At 44.8% G+C, this 19494-nt stretch overlaps 1 protein-coding gene across 1 annotated transcript; it reads right to left on the bottom strand.

Annotated features, from left to right (window-relative positions):
- Window positions 1-514: 514 nt before the first annotated feature.
- LOC106805726 (acetyl-CoA acetyltransferase, cytosolic-like) lies at window positions 515-14782 on the bottom strand (the record flags this gene model as incomplete). The annotated part of the gene is made up of 9 exons (XM_014807432.1): window positions 515-1508; window positions 9857-9967; window positions 10541-10695; window positions 11206-11322; window positions 11718-11861; window positions 12201-12318; window positions 13866-13954; window positions 14330-14422; window positions 14641-14782. Coding segments are annotated over 9 exons (1137 nt in total), but the record flags the coding sequence as incomplete, so codon positions are not given.
- Window positions 14783-19494: the final 4712 nt, after the last annotated feature.

Here is a 19494-nt window from a genome sequence, read left to right as displayed (position 1 = left end):
TGTTTTCTCATTGAAATTCATGCATTGAAATTCGGCGTTTTACAATTCCTCGTGATTTCATGGAACCAATAAACAATGAATTCCAATGTACACTTATATACGTTGAGTAATGTCTAGGGCAGACCGACACCACATGAATGACAGACACCTCACATTTACAAGCAGCAGTGTATCAGGGCCGTATAGCCCTGGCAAGGTCCAAGCCACGTGTGTAAACTTTTGTCTCAAATGAGGAATTATGAGGGAACATAGATAGACGTATGGACAAAATATTTTTTGGTGGGTTACATAAAGTTGCCCCTCCATTCTGGCACAATCCAGTCGAGACTACAGCCCTAGTAATCCCACCAAACGAGTGCTGTCACACATAACAGGGACCACTGTTTCAGGTAGTATCCAGGGTAAAAAATACCTGGGAGCGATGAGCGATTCACTCTTCAAACCTCCGAAATCGGTCCCGTGAGGCTCAAAATAGCTCCCGTAAAATTTTTTTGCCGAGAGCTATTTTTTCCACAGACTTTTGAAAAAGAGCTCCCGTAAAAAAAGAAATTTTTTTCCCTGGTAGTATCGCTATATTATTTTTACATTGATCATAACAGTAACAGTTACGCTATATGAACTTTAGATACAAGTAACAATTATTTCGTACAAATGTTTATGTAATTGATTATGTCATCTAACCAAGGTTATAAAAGGCACAATGCTAAAATTATCACAATTTACTGCACTACTCGATAAAAAAGTACACATACACATGATTTCAAACGAGAGATACAGACACACACATACACGCTATGAGAGATAGAGACATAGATGGAGTGAGGAGGGGGCAAGGAAGAGATAGGAAGAAAGGGGGAGAAAGGGAAGGGGGAGAGGGAGAAGGGGAGAGATAGATAGAGAGAGGGAGAAAAAAAAGAGAGACTCTACCCTACCATTTCATGGCAATTAAATTCTGCAGCAAGACTCCTGTAACAATACCAGTCATATACCAAGTAATACCATTGTTCAATATCACATTTGTTCTTCATATTCTACACAAACACCACGTTAAATCACGCACTACTGTACACAGTTTACTAGAACCAGAACCCTGTGGGTAGATTAAAGTGCATGTGTCAATAAATAAATATTATATATATATATACATATATTTGTATATATTTATTTATTTATATGCACACATACCATTTCATTCTAGTAGGAGTGATTAAAAAAGGTTTGCGTAACTGTACAAACATGCATGTGTGGTTGTGTGAGCTGGGTAATATCAACAGCACTCCATGATGCCACACGCAAGCTCTCAGTGACCACAAATTTCTGCAAGCTCGCACAATCCACCACTACATTTCGACACAGATGGCGATCCCCATGCCACCTCCAACACAGAGAGCAGCAACTCCTTTCCTAGCTCCGATACGCTGCATTCCATGAAGCAGAGTTACTAGGATCCTTGTTCCTGATGCACCCAGTGGATGTCCAAGCGCAATTGCCCCACCAGATATATTTATCTACAAAGAATATGAATAAATAGTGTAAATATTTCTTATTAACAGCATTATGCAATATTTAGTACAATCTTTCATCAACATATCTCTAAATAGCAGTAAACTATAGTACAGAAACTTCCGTTCAGAAGGTGTAGACAAAAGGTTCCTGATGTTGCATTATATAGGTTGGAGTGTTGTTGGAATGTATAACAGTTTGTTAATTTATGCAGCATTATTGTGAAAGGCATGTTTTGATAATAATTCAGTGTTGTGAGCGGCGCATTGGTTGGATTTTAATATATATATATATATATATGTAGTGGCCTTAGGGGTAGCGACTACGGTACGACCGGCGTTACTTAGTTAACGCGTGTCCTAGTTGTTTGGATCCAGTGTTCGCTCCTGCCGGTATATTAGGCAGGACGGTGATGTCACGTAGTGGATAACAGGTAGCACCAGCTGAACAGAAAACGGTGAGATTCGGTTAACTGTACGGTTATAGCTTTATTGATTCCTACTAGTTCACAAATAATTCCCCTGCATTCGTATATGCAGCGGATCCTATCACCACTAAATTAATATTGAAGAAGTAACGCGTCGCCGGTTTCGTCTTCCCCTCTCACGTTCGTCCTTTCCTCGCGTAGACCTAGGCAGTCTCCAAGGGTGTCTCCCTCGTTGTCGCTCCTGGCTCTACCTAACCGGAATCCCGTTCTTCTCCGTCCTCGTTTTATTCCCCTCTCCCGTTCGTCTCCGGTTTTCACCTACCTGAAAACCTGTGCCTCTAGCCTCTCTCTACAACGCTTCCGCTCCCTCTCTCTTCTTCTTCTTCTTTCTTTTTCTTCTTTCTCTTCCTGCTCTGCGATTCGGCGTGCCTTATATACCTAGCTGGCATGCCGATTTCGTTCGCTGGTGCAATCCGTACCTGGTAGTACCATGATTGCCTCACCTGATGACGCAACCCGTGTCTGGTACGATGGTTGCATCATCCTATGCAACTCGTTTCTAAGTAAATATTCCTCTCTTCGACAACTTAGACTATTCATTCTATTCAAATCTCCTCGTATATTATGCCAGACGTCCCAAGTCTCCCGGTCTCACCGGGAGACTCCCGGTATGACACGCAGCTCCCGGTGACCCGGAATGAGGTCAGAAGCTCCCGGTTTGTAACATTTTTCAGCCATATGAAAATTTACATCAGTAAATCAGTAAATTACTAAATTTGCCGTTGTTGTTGATGTACTTTGATTCCAGCAAACAATAAAAGGCGATAAAACGATGATTTTACATGTATACTTTATAAAAAATGGTGGTGTGCCGCGACAAACACATATCGCAGCCCGCCACAACGTTTTTCTTGTTTTTGCGCACTGCGAAAAAACGGCGATTGACCTGGCTCCCTTTCTTGGATTGCTGGGCCAATGCTGGCTCCCTTTCTTGGATTGCTGACTCCCTTTCTTGGACTTTCCCAACTTGGGACCTCTGATTATGCTGACTAATAATACATAACCGCGCAGATTATTATATTCTATTTATCTTGCGTTACCGCTTTCCGCGTATTCACCCCTTGTTTTCCCCGACCATAGCAGTAGCAGTGATAGCCTGATCCAAGATGGCTGCGCCCATGGACGTGCGTGTTGACATATTTATGTGCGATCTATATTTCATCCTCTTTAGTCAATATATATAGTTATTCCATCTATACTGTGAGTTCAATCTATCCATCCTGATCTAGTCTAATGCTCCTGTGAGTTACACACCCCCGAAATCTCCACAACTACCCCCAACTCCTATTAGTATCCGCCCTCGGATACGCCTTTGTCATCCCCCAACGTGTCTGCGAAATGAAACTTTGAAGTCTTTTCTGTTTTATATAAATATACCTTCTATATTCACTTTTATAACACCGGTATAACAAGGATGTAAACGGGTCCTGTATATACGATATATATCACTTTTTACCATATTCCTTTACTTAGAGGTAGTCGGTTTACTTCCTGAGACTCTATACAACGGTAACAGCAGCAATATATATATATATATATGTATAAAAATATCACAATCGATTAATACTGCTTGGTGCTAATTCTACCTGTACATACAATGGTTATAAGTATAAAATAAATGGAGGTATCTAATGTGGTTCCTTCCTCTCCTCCCTTCTCTAGTCTCTCGCCTCACCTCTCAGTCTGCCTACCCCCTCCCTTGCCTCTTCCAATTCGAACCTCACTCGCTCCTGTTCCGCCTGCCCCTCCTTCTCCAGCCGTTCCCTATCCACCGCTTTCATGGCCTTCCTTAACTGTCGCCGCCTCTCCGTTATCCGCCTATCGCTCCTTTCCTTCTTCCTCGCCAGGGACTCCGGCGGCGGTCTCCCCGCCAGGCAGATTGCCGCCACCCTGCCGCTCGACGAGCTAGAGGTTTGGCCCTAGTCCTTGGCCGACTTCCGGCTCCAGGCGAGCGGGAGGTCCAGGAGGGTCACCTCTCGTTCCGGGTGCCTCTCTTCCCAGCACCGCCGAGGTGACCACCCCGCCCTGGCCAGGTGAAACCGGGCCTCCCGCTCCGCCTCTCGCTCCGCCTGCCGGATGCTGGTGATTTCCTTGGGCCACTGCCCCCATCGGGTATTCGCTCTCCTTGGACGAGCTCGCCGGCCGCCCTCGCTTTCCTCCCCTCCGGAGATCGTTTTTCCCTCTTGCGGCATTAACTCTAACTCATGGCCCCTACGTAAAGAAAACAAAATAAACCAAAACAAACAAACAAAAATCCACCGCGATGAGTCGATGATCTCTGGCGGCTGCCTAAACAAACCAAACAAAACAAAGCAAAACAAAACAAAACAAAACAATGGCCCCTCCTTTACAAATCCATCTTGTGTAGTGGTTTATGGGCTCTTGTCCCCCGCCTCAGACCAAGATCTGCTTCATAGGTCTGTTCTGCTGTCTCCTCCTCTTCTAGGACCAGTTCCTGAAATAATATCTCCCACAGAATTTCCTCCCCCTCATCATCGCCTTCCTCGACATGGTCTGTGGGCTCCCTCTGCTCTTCCCTCGGGGGTTCTCGCCAATCCTCCAGTGGTTGCTCCGTTTTATAGGGCTTTAAGTAGTCGATGTGCACCACTTTTCTTCTTGCCCGTGGCTCCCGCTGTATGACGTAGAGTAGGTCACTCACCTTCCGGATGATTAAGTATGGCCCCTGCCAGCCATGTCCTAACTTCCTCCGAACTGCCGGCGGGTACCAATACCATGCGAACTCTCCCTCTCGGAAGGTAATCGGCCTAACACTCTTATCGTACGCCCGCTTCTGTCATTTCGCCGCTTGTTTCAATGTTGTTCTCGCAAAGTCGTAGGCTTCCCCCATGACGTCCTGGATCCATTGCACGTACTCATGCGGACACTTCCCCCACCTGGCACCTTCACTGCAGCACCTGGTGCTGGTCCTACCATGACGTCCACTGGCATATGTATCTCCCTTCCAAACATCATTAAATTTTGTGAACACCCAGTAGATGCTTGTGCGGTTGCTCGGTAAGCCATCGAGACGAACGGTAGATGATCATCCCAGTCGTCTCTGTTTTGATTAACAAATAACAAAAGGATTTGTTAAAGCGTTCTATTATATCGTTCTACTAATCCGTCGAACCTAAGATGATACGGTGTTGTTCTTGTTTTATCTATTTGCAGGATCTCACAGACTCCCTGAAATAAGCGAGATTCGAAATCCGGTCCTTCATCGGTGTGGATTTTTACGGAACCCCGTACCGGCAGATGTATTCTGTCACCAAGACGTCTGCTACCGTATATGCCTCCTGATTCGGCAGCGCAAGGCATTCCGTCCATTTTGTAAAATAGTCGCATACCACCATGATCACCTTATTCCCTCTCTCTGTTTCTTCTAGCGGACCCATGATGTCGATGGCGATCCGTTCGAATGGAGCGCCTACTTCCGACTGTTTTAACCTTCCCCTTTTCAACCCTTTTCCAGGCTTTCTCTGCGCACACACAGTGCAGTACTGGCACCATCTCTTGATATCCTTCGTGTAGTGTGGCCAGTAGAACCGTTGCTGAATGCTGGATCTACTCCGCTTCTCCCCTTGATGTCCTGCTGTACGATGGTAATGTAGCTGCTGAAATATTTCTCTTTGTAATTCCTTAGGTAATACCAACTGAAGTATGGGATGAGTCAGCGTGACCGGCGTCTCCCATTGTCTATACAATTTACCTTCCTGCACCTCTAACTGATTCCACTGCCCCCAGTACGCTTTCGCCTCCGATCCCATTCCTGCAATTTCTGCAAACTCAGGTTTGTCCAACGCTGCTTCTTTTCGTTCCTTGAAGAAAACAATCACAGGGTCCTTATCATGTAATCTCCTAATATTTTCCGGGTTGCATACATCATGGTCTTCCCCCTGATCCTCGGGATTTTTTCTGCGATCCTCTCGCTCTCCCTCGGTCACTACTAACACCTGCCCACGCTGCTCCTTATCCTCACATGAAGAACCGTCTCTCCTCCCATGTAGAATTCTCTCGTTCCCTACTACAGCTGGGTGGTTCCTCGCTACTACTTTCCTCGTCTTCTTCCTCCTGAACGTGCGTTTCCTCTTCCTCTGAGTGCATCTCCATCGCTGGTTGGGCATCCGCTTCCATCATTCCATGCCTGCTATCTGGGCAGTTCTCGTTCGGGCATTTTCGGACTGTCTTACGTGACAACGCGTCCGCATTCTGGTGATGCTGTCCTCTCCGGTGCTCAATTTCAAAGTCGTACGTATCTAATAATGCTATCCATCGCGCTACCATCCCCTCCGGGTTCTTGAAATTGACCAACCAAATCAACGATGCATGATCGGTTCTTATCTTAAATGGTCTTTCCCATAGATAATGGTGGTACTGTTTGACAAATACCACTACTGCTAACAATTCTTTCTTGGTCGTACAGTATCTCGCCTGCGAGCTGTTCAGCGTCCGATTGGCGTATGCTACGACCTTCTCCTCGCCATTCTGAACCTGCGACAACACAGCTCCTAAGCCTGTCTTGCTTGCATCCGTATCCAGTATGAACTTGTCCTCTGACGTCGGGTAAGCTAATATCGGCGCAGAGGTCAGCGATCGCTTAAGTTGGCCGAACGCTCTTTCCTCGTCCTCTCCCCATCTAAATTTAACTCCCTTTTTCGTCAGCTCCGAGAGAGGCGCTGCTATAGTAGAAAATCCAGGTATGAATCGCCTGTAATATGAAGCCAGTCCTAGAAAACTCCGAGTCTCCCCCACTGATCGTGGTGTGTGCCAAGTTGCTACGGCTTCTATCTTGGCCGGGTCACATTCTAATCCTCCTCCCGTCACTGTATGCCCTAAGTATTTAACTGTTGTCCGAAATACATGGCATTTCGCTGGCTTTAACTTTAGGTTTGCTGCTCTCAGCTGGTTGAAGACTGTTTCTAGATTCTCGAGCGTCTCCTCGAACGTCTTTCCAAGGATGATGATGTCATCCAGGTAAACTAAGCACTTCCGGCCTAGCAAGCCTTGCAAGACCACTCCCATTAGTCGCTGAAAGGTCGCCGGTGCGTCGGACAATCCGAACGGCATCACCCGGAAACGCCACAAAGCTTCCTTTGTGGAGAATCCTGTGACATCCTACGACTCCTCGTCCATTTCTACCTGCCAGTAGCCTGCTGCTAAATCTAATGTTGCAAACCAGTATGCTCCTCCCAGTGCGTCAAGCAAATCGTCCATTCTAGGTAATGGGAACGCATCTTTTCGATATATGCGGTTAACCCTTCTGTAGTCAATACAAAACCAGACACCTTCATCCTTCTTGGCTACTAACACGACCGGTGAAGCCCAAGCTCCGCTTCCTGGTTCGATGACTCCCTTTGCTACCATGTCTGCTATTTCCTTATCCATGTCTGCCTGCCGGTGGAACGGAACTCGGCGCGGCGGCTGCTTTATCGGTCCCGCATCACCTACATTTATCTTATGCTTAACAATATTCGTCCTTCCGAGACCATCTCCCGGTCCCGCGAATATATCTCGATAGCTATGCAGTGTCCCAGCCACTTTACTTCGCTGCTCCGGTCTCAGTTTTGCATCTACCCTATCCAGTAGATTCTGTAGGTGGTCAGCTAACTTAAGCGGTGCCATGCCGTTCAGAACGCTCACCAACTGCTGTCCTTGCTGTGTCTCACTCTCCTCCACTGGTTTGAGTTCCCCTACTTGCTGATCCTCCAACAACAGGGTAGGCTTCTCTCCGGCGTGAGAGATAACCAAGGGTACCTTCATCACATCCCTTGGGAACACCGTCTGCTCCATCCGAATCCCCTGTGCCTCCAGCTGCTGAAATTCTGGGATAGGCACTAGCCTCACCTAGTTTCCTTTGGATACCTTATCGTCAGCATAAGTCCATCCAGGGATTCTGTATCTTTTCCCTGGCTTCAGCATCGTCGTCTCATCGACGTATACTGGTCTACCATTCTCTCCACCTGTCCAAAATCCTTGAATCTCTCTCCCATCGAGTGATAGCATCCCTGTAGTAATGTTCAGGATAGCATTGTTCGGGACGAGAAAGTCGAGTCCCAAAATCCCATCTAAATCCTCTAATTGGGCAATAACCATTGTTTTCCTATTGTAGGTATGCTCGGCAATTTCTAGACGGACAACAGTCTCTCCAGGACTATTCATTGCATCGCCGTTCGCCATCTTCAGATCTCTCTTTCTCGTTATCAGCTGTAGCCCTGTACTTGCTTTGATGTCGTTGAACCTATTTTTATTAATCAGCGTTGTACTCGATCCGCTGTCTACTAAAAATTTCATGTCCCAGTCCTCTACTTTCACAGGTATCACCCATGTGGGATGACACTGCAGTGGTGCTACTGAGATAGTACGAGGCAGTCTCCAAGGGGTCTCCCTCGTAGTCGCTCCTGGCTCTACCTAACCGGAATCCCGTTCTTCTCCGTCCTCGTTTTATTCCCTTCTCCCGTTCGTCTCCGGTTTTCACCTACCTGAAAACCTGTGCTTCTATCCTCTCGCTCTGCAACGCTTCCGCTCCCTCTCTCTTCTTCTTCCTTTTTCTTCTTTCTCTACCTGTACCTGAAAAATAACGCTCCTGCTCTGCGATTCGGCGTGCCTTATATACCTAGCTGGCACGCAGATTTCGTTCGCTGGTGCAATCCGTACCTGGTAGTACCATGATTGCCTCACCTGATGACGCAACCCGTGTCTGGTACGATGGTTGCATCATCCTATGCAACTCGTTTCTAAGTAAATATTCCTCTCCTCGACAACTTAGACTATTCATTCTATTCAAATCTCCTCATATATTATGCTGACTAATAATACATAACCGCGCAGATTATTATATTCTATTTATCTTGCGTTACCGCTTTCCGCGTATTCACCCCTTGTTTTCTCCGACCATAGCAGTAGCAGTGATAGCCTGATCCAAGATGGCTGCGCCAACGGACGTGCGTGTTGACATATTTATGTGCGATCTATATTTCATCCTCTCTTTAGTCAATATATTATAGTTATTCCATCTATACTGCGAGTTCAATCTATCCATCCTGATCTAGTCTACTGCTCCTGTGAGTTACACACCCCCGAAATCTCCACATATATATATATATATATATATAAAGGAATATCACGTAGTATATAGACAAATAAACTCTGTGTATATAAAACATGTCTGTCCCAAATCCATAAACTTCCAGGTGCTGCAATAATTTTGAATTGTGTGCGAATGTTGAGCCATGCAGCTTGAAAAAAAATATTTGTTATGGTACATCTGCTAATTCTCACACGAATACGGCAAACAACCTACCCAGTACCTCACAACACAGACCCTGTATTGGCAATTATGTTTGATTTTAGCACAGTCCGACCTCCTTTATCCAGCCACGTCGAGACCGGCACCCATCCGGATGTGGGATTTGGCTGGATATGAGAGTTATACAACACAGCATTTCTATGCAGTTCAGTAGGGTTCATGCATGTGATAATGTATTTACTCGTTGCTATGATTATTTGTAACAAACTGTCGTGTTTAATGGTTTATATGAAATGGAAATAAAATGAAATAAAACAGAAATTATACCGGAGGCATAGCAGACACGAGCGGACAACACACACACACACACCTGCGCGCACGCGCACACGCAAACACACGTACGGTTGGTACATCGCGCGAGTTTTGAGCAAGCTTTGAGCGAGATTTTTAAGTGGAAATGAATGAAAAACAGAGAACATAGTACACTGCGAGATCACGGCCGGTTAATAGAGATTTCCGGATAACGGATGGCCGGATAAAGGAGGTCAGACTGTAACTGTGCCTATCTATGAGCGTGCTGTCTACAACTCATGACACCTATGTGTGTAAATGTCTTTTACCTTGGTTGGGTCAACATGGATGTCTCTTATCACAGCCAAGGATTGTGCAGCAAATGCTTCATTTAGCTCCATCAGGTCCACATCTGATGGAGACCATCCTGCCTTTTTCAACTGGAGGGGAATGCAAGTATTCATTACCAATTAGTTCACAACAGTGTGTATGACTAGGTGCTGCACCCTGGTGGCAAACATAATCAATCGTTTGCAGCTATTGCTGAAAAAAATATTGCACTTTATAAACACAATGAAGAAAGCGTGAACAGTTCATATGCCAGAAGATATTTAACCGTAAACAACGAAGCAACTGTTTGTGACGTCATTCATTTATCATCTATAAGCATTCATTATTCAGCACTGCGAAAAACATAACACAGAACACATCAATGCATAGAAGGAACACTATGTGTGAAGTGTGTCGAGGAACATGCTAACGAAACAAGATCAAAACCGATTCACGTATAAAATCTGCTACAACGGCAATAATTTTTATAGGTTGACCTTTTTTAGAGAAAAATCGCCATGCTATTAGCTATTTCTGAAGTTCGTTATTCACACATTCTAAGCGTTTATAGTCTTGACTATAGTTGCATATAAAAGACAAATCGCAGATACAGATACAGAAATGCCCCTTGGATTATCTATTATCGTGTACGTTCTTCCATGAACCACAGAGAGGATACGTACAGCTAGTTCCACCGCCTTGATAGGACCAGTTCCCATGATAGCTGGATCCACGCCTACTTGGGCCCATGATACTATGCGTGACATGGGAGAAAGACCTCTCTTTTCTGCTTCAGTCCGTGTCATTAGTACCACTGCAGCAGCACCATCATTTATACCTGCACAATAGAAATATGCAATTTTACTACCTGTACAATACAGATGTCATATTTTTGTAATACTACGCTTGATTCGTCTATGATTGCAAATGAGATATAGTTACAGCATTAAGTTATCTAACCTATGAAAAGGCAAGAGCACTGTATATTTTATTATGGTATCAATGCTGATTTTAAATTTATTAACAGAATTTGATGCCACAACAAACCTTATAGAGGCCATGCATGTTGATAGTATAATTGATATTCATTGTTATAGTAATAACTCATTGGTAAGGGAGCACAGTGGATTCAAGTGCACATACTAATATAGATGTTTTACATAATAAACATGTTTTATTAGGTACTCCTACTGGCTTTGTTCTGATTTTTTGATATGGCCTATAAACAAAAATGGCTGCTTTAGCTGCCTAGACATTTTTTGACATTTTTAAACTTTTATTGCCAAACATTTTGCCTGACAACGATACTGTGAGAATAACGAACATGGGTGCCTGTCGAACTACTTGCCCGAGGAATTTCCTGCCGTAACTGTCCCAGTCTTATCGAAGGCAGGTCGCAGTTTAGCAAATGCCTCCAGTGTAGAACCTGGGCGTGGATGCTCATCTTTACTCACCATATTGACCCCTGCAAGCACACGATCAAAGGTCCTTACAGTTAAGTACACTGCACATGGTAAAGACGGACAGTATTACTGATACTAGGAGGAATTTCTTGATATTATTTATAGTTACAACCACAATACTGGAAAACACCACAGTATGAACATTATATAGGAGTTTAAAAAGCATAACAGCTAGGACATCTATCCAATTTTTGCCCCTTGCCCCTTTTCGTTGTACATAGATGCACGACTTCAAAAAACAATGAGCTGACTACGAGACAAAGGAATATTTAGCATGCCAAGATGCGGTTGAACTTCACTACACCATTATATAAACCAGCTTTTATTAGCTTAGACTCCACGATCTGCAAGCAAAGTGCTGCTGTCTCGATTCAAGGATTACAGTTACTATGCTCACCCTTTCTCATCTGCACAGAAACAGGTAGAATCTCCTTGTCAAAGTGACCAGCAGCAAGTGCACGCTCATACTTGAGTTGAGAATCCAGTGCAAACTTGTCCTGATCTTCTCTGCTCACCTTCCACTGCACTGCCACATTTTCAGCTAGAATAACACACACCGATACACCACTCGTACACAAAGAGAACTAGTGATTTTATTATTACATTTTGGAAACAAAAATTATATAGCATATGTTTCATGCTGTATGACAAAAGATAGCACAAAATACTAAAATACTACAGATTGAATGATAATAATGCTTTGATAGCAATTACTGTGTGTCTGTGTTATACAAATAATTGCTAGATTAATACAGCCAAGTTAAAGGGTTCGAAAGTCAGTACAAACATCTACAGTCACCCCTTTTAAACATTAACTGCCAACATTACTGGGAACATTACTGCCAACTATGATAGTGCTGTCTATACCATGCAGGATTACCTGTAATGCCCATATGACATTTCTCAAACGCATCAATCAGCCCATCTGCCATCAAAGAGTCCACCAACGTCTGATTTCCAAAGTTCACCCCGGCTCGCATGTTAACGCAGTGGGGTGCCTGCATTGTAACATTGTAAAACGTTGTTGCAAACAACTAAAGCGTAGGAATATGCAGGGCACAAAATTCAGATTTTTTTGCACCGGCCCAGAGGGCTGGTAACAGCATTTTTTTACCCGCCCGCACCATAATTTACCAGCCCTCACAAATTTTGTTTGTAAAATCAATGTCATATGTTTCTCGTCTGCATTCTTGATTTCAGATTTGTAAAATGGGGTGATATCCTTCAGGTAAAACAGTAATGTAGGCTATTTGCTAATTAATCATTAATGCTATAAATAATGAAAGTGTAAATGACACTGTAGCTCACCTTGGGTGCGATAGAAGAGGACGGGGGGATATATAAAGCAAGAGTATATATGGGAGAACTCCCATTATATAGCATATCTCCTGGCAAAATCTACCTAATTTGCATAATTTAAAAATAAAATAAAAACCCGTGTGATATGTTTTGGGGCCTGTCCTTATTCATTCACATACCAGAATTGAGCAAAATCCATTGAACCTGAACTGAATTATGGCCATTTCCATTTTTGCCAAAAAGTGGATGTCGCTCGAAAGTAGGTCGACTGGCGTGCTCCACAATAGGACGTTCAAACCTCTCCCATATGAGTAACAACTGTATGCAATTTGAAACATGTGGGCCAAACGATTCTTGAGTTATCGTTGACCGTAGGCAGACACTGAAATGCATAGGGGAATTGCCGAAATCTACCTAATTTGCATAATTAAGAAAAAATATCAAAACCTGTGTGATATGTTTTGGGGCCAGTCCTTATTCATTCACATACCAGAAATGAGCAAAATCCGTTGAACCTGAACTGACTTATGGCCATTTATATTTTTGCAAAAAAGTGGACGTGGCTCGAAAGTAGGTCGATTGGCGTGCTCCAAAATAGGACGTTCAAACCTCTCCCATAGGAGTAACAACTATATGCAATTTGAAACATGTGGGTCATCTTGACGATGTCAAGGTGAGCTAAAAATGTAGGTGCCCGCTAACACGGCCGAAACCACCGGCTCAGAGGTCCGGTGTTTTGCCAATGTTACTCGCACTCCAAATAATTTGCTGATATATGCCGGTGAGCCGGTGCTAATTTCGCGCCCTGATATGGTCATACATGCACTACAAGCTACAGTACAAATTCTTATGAATACATCATCTTAACATGAATGAGCTTAAACTGTGCTAATTTCGCGCCCTGATATGGTCATACATGCACTACAAGCTACAGTACAAATTCTTATGAATACATCATCTTAACATGAATGAGCTTAAACAACAAGATTAATTCAATGAACATGTAGATCGCATATACTTCGGACATGTGCCTTTCTCTTGCATCCAATAATTACAGCTCATTTTTGCATACATTCAATATAGATGAGTTCATTCCATAACACTATTATGAACAGACTCAAATGATGACAATCCATACTCAAAACCAGTGATTCAATGGTTGCATCCACATCTGAAAATTAGGAGGTTTCTCACAGATATTAAAAATATTCTGCCTCTGCTGAATGTTGAAGCAAGCAACACTAACCTTGCTCATGCTTTCTTGCCCACCTGCAACAACTATGGTAGCATCGCCACAGGTTATCGCCTGCGCACCCAAGATAACTGATTTTATACCTGCAAGGATAGAAGTGAAAGCACATACGTCAAAGAAACAACAAATACAACACATGATTGCTACGATACTGTCAGATATGAAGCCAATACAAACACTGGCTTGGACTAGGTAATGGCAGCCAGTAGCCTGAGAGTATTAGAAAGAAGTTGGGCCAATCCCAGGGGACCGTTAATTGTTATTATCTTGAAATTGACTAATTAAAGAAATTAACAACTGCTATTTGGGATAGTAACATACCTTCACAACCTATTTAACTGTATATATACAATAGGACTGAATAAAGTTTGTTTTTATTCATTTCTAACATCATGTATAATCAAAAAATAAATGTTGATATATATATATATATATAGATAGATATAGATATTTCATACCTGATGCACAAAGCATATTTACTAAGTATGCAGGAACTTCTGAGGGGATTCCTGCACCCATACTAGCTTGCCTGCCGGGATTCTGTCCTTGCGCTTCAATACGGAAATAAATCCAGTTTGGATTGAAAAATAAACAAAAAATTAAATTCATGAAATTCTCACAGATTTGTCTGTTCACGTACCAATCGATCAAAGATGGATAACAATTGATTGGATTAGGATTAGGTTAGGGTCAAGGTTAGAATTAGGGCGATGACGGGAATGAAATATGTATCAGAACCTTAAATCCAAACTTAAATCAGCTTATGTACCTGCTGTATTAACCTGTCCCAGGATGACCTCGGAAACTTCATATCCTTTTATGGATGCCCTCTGTAGTGCTTCTGTAACCACTAGACTTCCTAGCTCATGTGCTGCCAATGATGACAGTCCACCATTTAGCTTGCCTGAAACATGTCATTATAATGATATGAGTGACAGTGTTTCACCTGGTGAAAAAGGTCTGTGAGGTGATACATTATTTTTTGTGTGTTTGCGCGTTTCGAGGTCCTAGCAAAGCGAGGAACATATTTTGAACAATTGAAAAAAGATTTTTGTTGTTGATAAAATGGTGCAATTTGGTGCACCCTAAGCTATTTTTGTGCATTATAAGCTATGGATGGTGGATTGGTTCTATGGAAGAACAGTGATTTTCATCAACGAGGCAGTGTTTTGGACAAATTTCTGTGTGGCAGCTGAGAATTTTAGTGAGGTGGCTCACGTCAATGCAGGGGAAACACTGAATGATATAGTAATATTATAATAGCATAAATAATATCACAGACTGATGATGCACAAATTTACATCCCTCATAAGCTCAATAGTGAATGCTAGGAGTCGAGAAGCAGGGCCCATCCTGGTAAAATAATAGTCAAAAAGCCACTTGCTCCCCCAACCAAGATGGCAAGATCAGGCATCTGGTACAGCTAGCTCTTTGAGAATCCCAGACCCTCTACCTTTATGGTAAAGTTATGGTGATGATGATGTAAATGCATGTATGTGGATCCAGTTTAACAATACTAATTAATGCATCTTATTACCCTACTTTGTAATGGCTTAACCCTACTTTCGAGTTGATTATGATGATTTATAGTACGGGGTCACACAGTGTCAGTACCGTAACCGAGTCAGTAGGATTGAACTATTTGGGATAATCTGATGCTCATAGGGTCTATGTCACCCAGGGTACTGCCGGAACGTACCCTGGTAACTATTTGATATGGTTAGGGTTAGGGTTAGGGTTAGGGTTAGTGTTAGGGTTAGGCAGGGCCTGACATTAAGGACTGCCCGATTGCCCGGGGCAAGTGGAATGGACGTTCGGGCAAGTGCAACGTGGGTCTAACTTGCCCGATCGGGCAACTGTAGTACATACGCACGTGAAACAGTGTATTACGGCTAGCACAAATAGTGGAGTGTCTGTCTGTCTACGAGCGAGGATCGATTGTTTATAGTACAATGTGAACCACGAGTGCGAAGCGCGAAGTCTCTTGCGGCCGGGGTCCAGGGCCCGCGTAAGGGCCCTGGATGCTGCTCAGGGGGTTTGAGAAAGCGGCCCGCGAGGCACGCCGCTATGCACATTGACGCTGGCTGCTGGCAGGGGCTAAGGCAAAACAAAAACTGAACATATAAACATTGAAACATACGGATTGAAGGAATATATATGAAAAAATTATCATTTACCGATTCGTGTTGTGGATTGCATGATTGATCTAAAAGGATACTTTAAAAATAATTTTAGCAATGATAAGCTAGTGTACGTAATAGATGTAATAAGGATATGAAAGAAGATATGGAACATTTAATATAAGTGTGATAGTTATGAAATATATAAGGAGGGACAACAAATAGATAACTGGAAAAGGGATAGCCATGGAATAACCAGCGTTAGAATATGTAGGCCTACGGAAAATTCTGGCGATTCGTGAACTAACATTTAGAGAATTAGAGGCGACGTTTAGCCTTTGTTTTCTAGATAATCCCCGCACTCGTTGATTCGGGTGCCTTGTGAAATACAAGAGAGGGCGCCAAGATACAAGGAGTAGATAATGCAGCGCCGCGGCAGATAGATGGCGATATGATATGACTACTAGGCACTTAGGATTGACTAACTAGGCACTAAAAAAAAAAACCCTAACCCTAAACCTAACCCTAAAAAAAAAAAATTTAATTAAATCAGTAGTCATATCATATCGCATCTTTCTGCCAACACCGTAGATAATAGTCTTCTATTATCTACTCCTGGTCATATAGTTTGCGTTATTTGAGTAAAAAAATCGTATTTACATATAGTCATGTGCATATAACTATAAATTATCTACACGTGCATATATGCACATATGTACTCTTACTATTGGGAGAAAATAATATCAAATTATAGTAATAGAATTTTCGGTGATATTACCGGCCGTTGGTCGGCGCTAGTGTCGCGTTTAGGACGCCCGCATAAAAATCACGCTATTTATTCCAAGATCAGCTGATGTTATTTCCTTCCCATGTGAGAGATCTGTGATGCAAGGGTTGGTTGAAAGATTGCAAGGGAACAGGTGGTAACCGTGTTAGTGCGCACACCCAATACATTCCGTAGCAGTCCACACAACACGACGAAGATGAGCGAAGTTGTTATTGTGTCAGCCGTTCGAACACCTGTTGGTAATTAAAGTCAACTTTAGCTGAGGATGTCTTGTGTTTTTGATAAAATTCGGTTATTCGTGTTCTGATAATAATATTATTTATATGTTCAGATAATCATATACTATGACTATGACTATGAGTGTGAGCTACAATTACATACAATGATAATGCTATACAGTTTATTTCTCCAGAGCTATGACTATCACTATCGCTGAGAGGGTCTATGTCCCCCGGGGTACTGCCGGTGGTCAGGTCTGAGAATTGCGCCCCAGTCTGAAAATACCCTGCACCTCGTGCGCATGCCGTGACGCATGCGCAGTAGGCGCTGGATATGAGACTGCCGCGGCCACAGTCTGACGATAGTCTGGCAGTAGGTGGGTAAATTCAGACTGGGGTAATGTCTCAGAAACCGGTGTCACGGTGCTGAGCAGATTACCCCCAGTCTGATAATTACCGCCTGCAAATTAATATCCTGTGACCTGTGTTGCCCATAGGTGGGCTAAATTCAGACTCGGGGTAATCTCAGACGCGTGTCACGGTCTGAGATTACCCCCAGTCTGAATTACCCCGCGAAATTTATATCTGTGTGCCCATAAAGTGGGATAAATTCAGACTGGGGTAATCACAGACCGGTCTGGAATTGTTCGCGCACATTATATCTTAACCCGGCTGCCCATAGGAGGGTTAGGATGAGGAGGAGGAAGAGAGAAGGTGATGGAGGAGGAGGAGGAGGAGGAGGAGGAGAGAAGGTGGAGGAGGAGGAGGAGGAAGGAGGAGGCAGGAGAGAGAAGGTATGAGCATGGAGGAGGAGGAGGAGAGTGAGGAAGGGAGGAGAGAAGGTGATGGAGGAGGGAGGAGGAGGAGGAGAGAAGGTGATGGAGGAGGGAGGAGGAGGAGGAGGAGGAGAGGAGAAGGGAGGAGGAGGAGGAGGAGGAGAGAAGGTGATGGAGGAGGGAGGAGGAGGAGGAAGGGGAAGGTGATGGAGGAGGGAGGAGGAGGAATGAGGAGGAGGAGGAGAGAAGGTGATGGAGGAGGGAGGAGGAGGAGAGGAGACGTGATGAGGAGGGAAGGAGGAGGGGGAAGGTGATGGAGGAAGGAGGAGGGAGAGAAAGTGATGGAGGAAGGGAGGAGGATGGAGAGAAGGGATGGAGGAGGAAGGAGGAGGAGGAGGGGAATGTTGATGGAGGAGGGGGGAAGGTGATGGCTGGAGGAGGAGGAGAGAAGGTGATGGAGGAGGGAGGAGGAGGAGGAGAGAAGGTGATGGAGGAGGCGGAGGAGGAGGAGTAGGAGGAGAGAAGGTGATGGAGGAGGGAGGAGGAGGAGGAGAAAGTGATGGAGGAGGAGGAGGAGGAGAGGAGAAGGGTGATGGAGGGGGAAGGCAGGAGGAGTGGAGAAGAGTGAGGAGAAAGGGGGGAGAAGATGATGGAGTAGGGGGGGGACGACTAGAGGAGAAGGTGTTGAGAGTTCAGGGAGAGGACGGAGGGATGGAAAAGGGGAAGAAGGGATGCGAGTCAAAGGGGAGGAGGAGGGGGAAGAAGAGGGGAGAAGCTGGTAGAGAAGAAGGACGGGGGAGAAGGGGAGAGGGAAGCTGGTGAGGAAGGAGAACGGAAGGCAGGAGCTCGACGCAGCTTCTCCCCTCCTTATCTCCAACACGCTTTCTCGCGCTCTCCCCCGTCCTCCTTCTCACCAGCTTCTCCCCTCCATTCCTCCCCACCACCTTCTCGCCTTCTCCCCCTCCTCCTTCATCCACCAGCTTCTCCCGCTCCATCCTTCTCCACCACTATACTTCTTCCGTCCCTTCTCCTTCTCCCATTCCTCCTTGCTCCACCAAGCTTCCTCCTTCGCTCCTCTCCCCCTTCCTCGTTCTCACCAACTCTTCTCACCCCTCTCGCCTTACGCGCACCAGCTTCTCCCCCTGCCTTCTCCACCACCTTCTTCTTCTGCCCCCTTCCTCCTTTCTCCAACAAGCTCTCAGACCACCTCTTCCACCACTTCTCCTTTCGTCTCCCTCCTTCCTCCCCTTCCATTTTGCCCCTTCTCTCCTTCCGCCCCCTCCTCATCCACGCAGCATAGCCTTCTTTGGCCCGCTCCCTTCCTCCTTCCTCCTTCTCCACGTCCAGCTTCTCTCTCCCTCCTCCACCCCCTTCTCCCTTCTCAACCCGCTCCTCCACCAACTTCTTCCTTCCCCCTCCTTTTCCGACCACCAGCATTCTCTCGCTGCCTCCTTGCTTCACCACCTTCTCCCATTTCTCCCCTCCTCGCTTTTCCACGCAGCTTTTCTCCCCCCTCCTTCTCCAACCAGCGAGTTCTCTCTTCTCTCGACCGCCCCTCCCAGCTGACCGCATGCGCCTTTTCTCCCCCCGTTCTCGCTCCGATACCTTCGCTTCTCTCCCTCTTCTCCCCTTCCCACCGCACTCCACCAGCAGCATTCTGCGCCCTCCTCCTTCGCCACCTCAGCTTACTCGCCCCTCCTGCCACCACCTTCTCCCTTCTTC

This window comes from Priapulus caudatus, unplaced genomic scaffold (genome assembly GCF_000485595.1).
Source record: "Priapulus caudatus unplaced genomic scaffold, Priapulus_caudatus-5.0.1 Scaffold7, whole genome shotgun sequence".
In the NCBI taxonomy this organism is placed as follows: Eukaryota; Metazoa; Priapulida; class Priapulimorpha; order Priapulimorphida; family Priapulidae; genus Priapulus; species Priapulus caudatus.
This window is presented reverse-complemented; position numbering and strand designations above follow the sequence as displayed.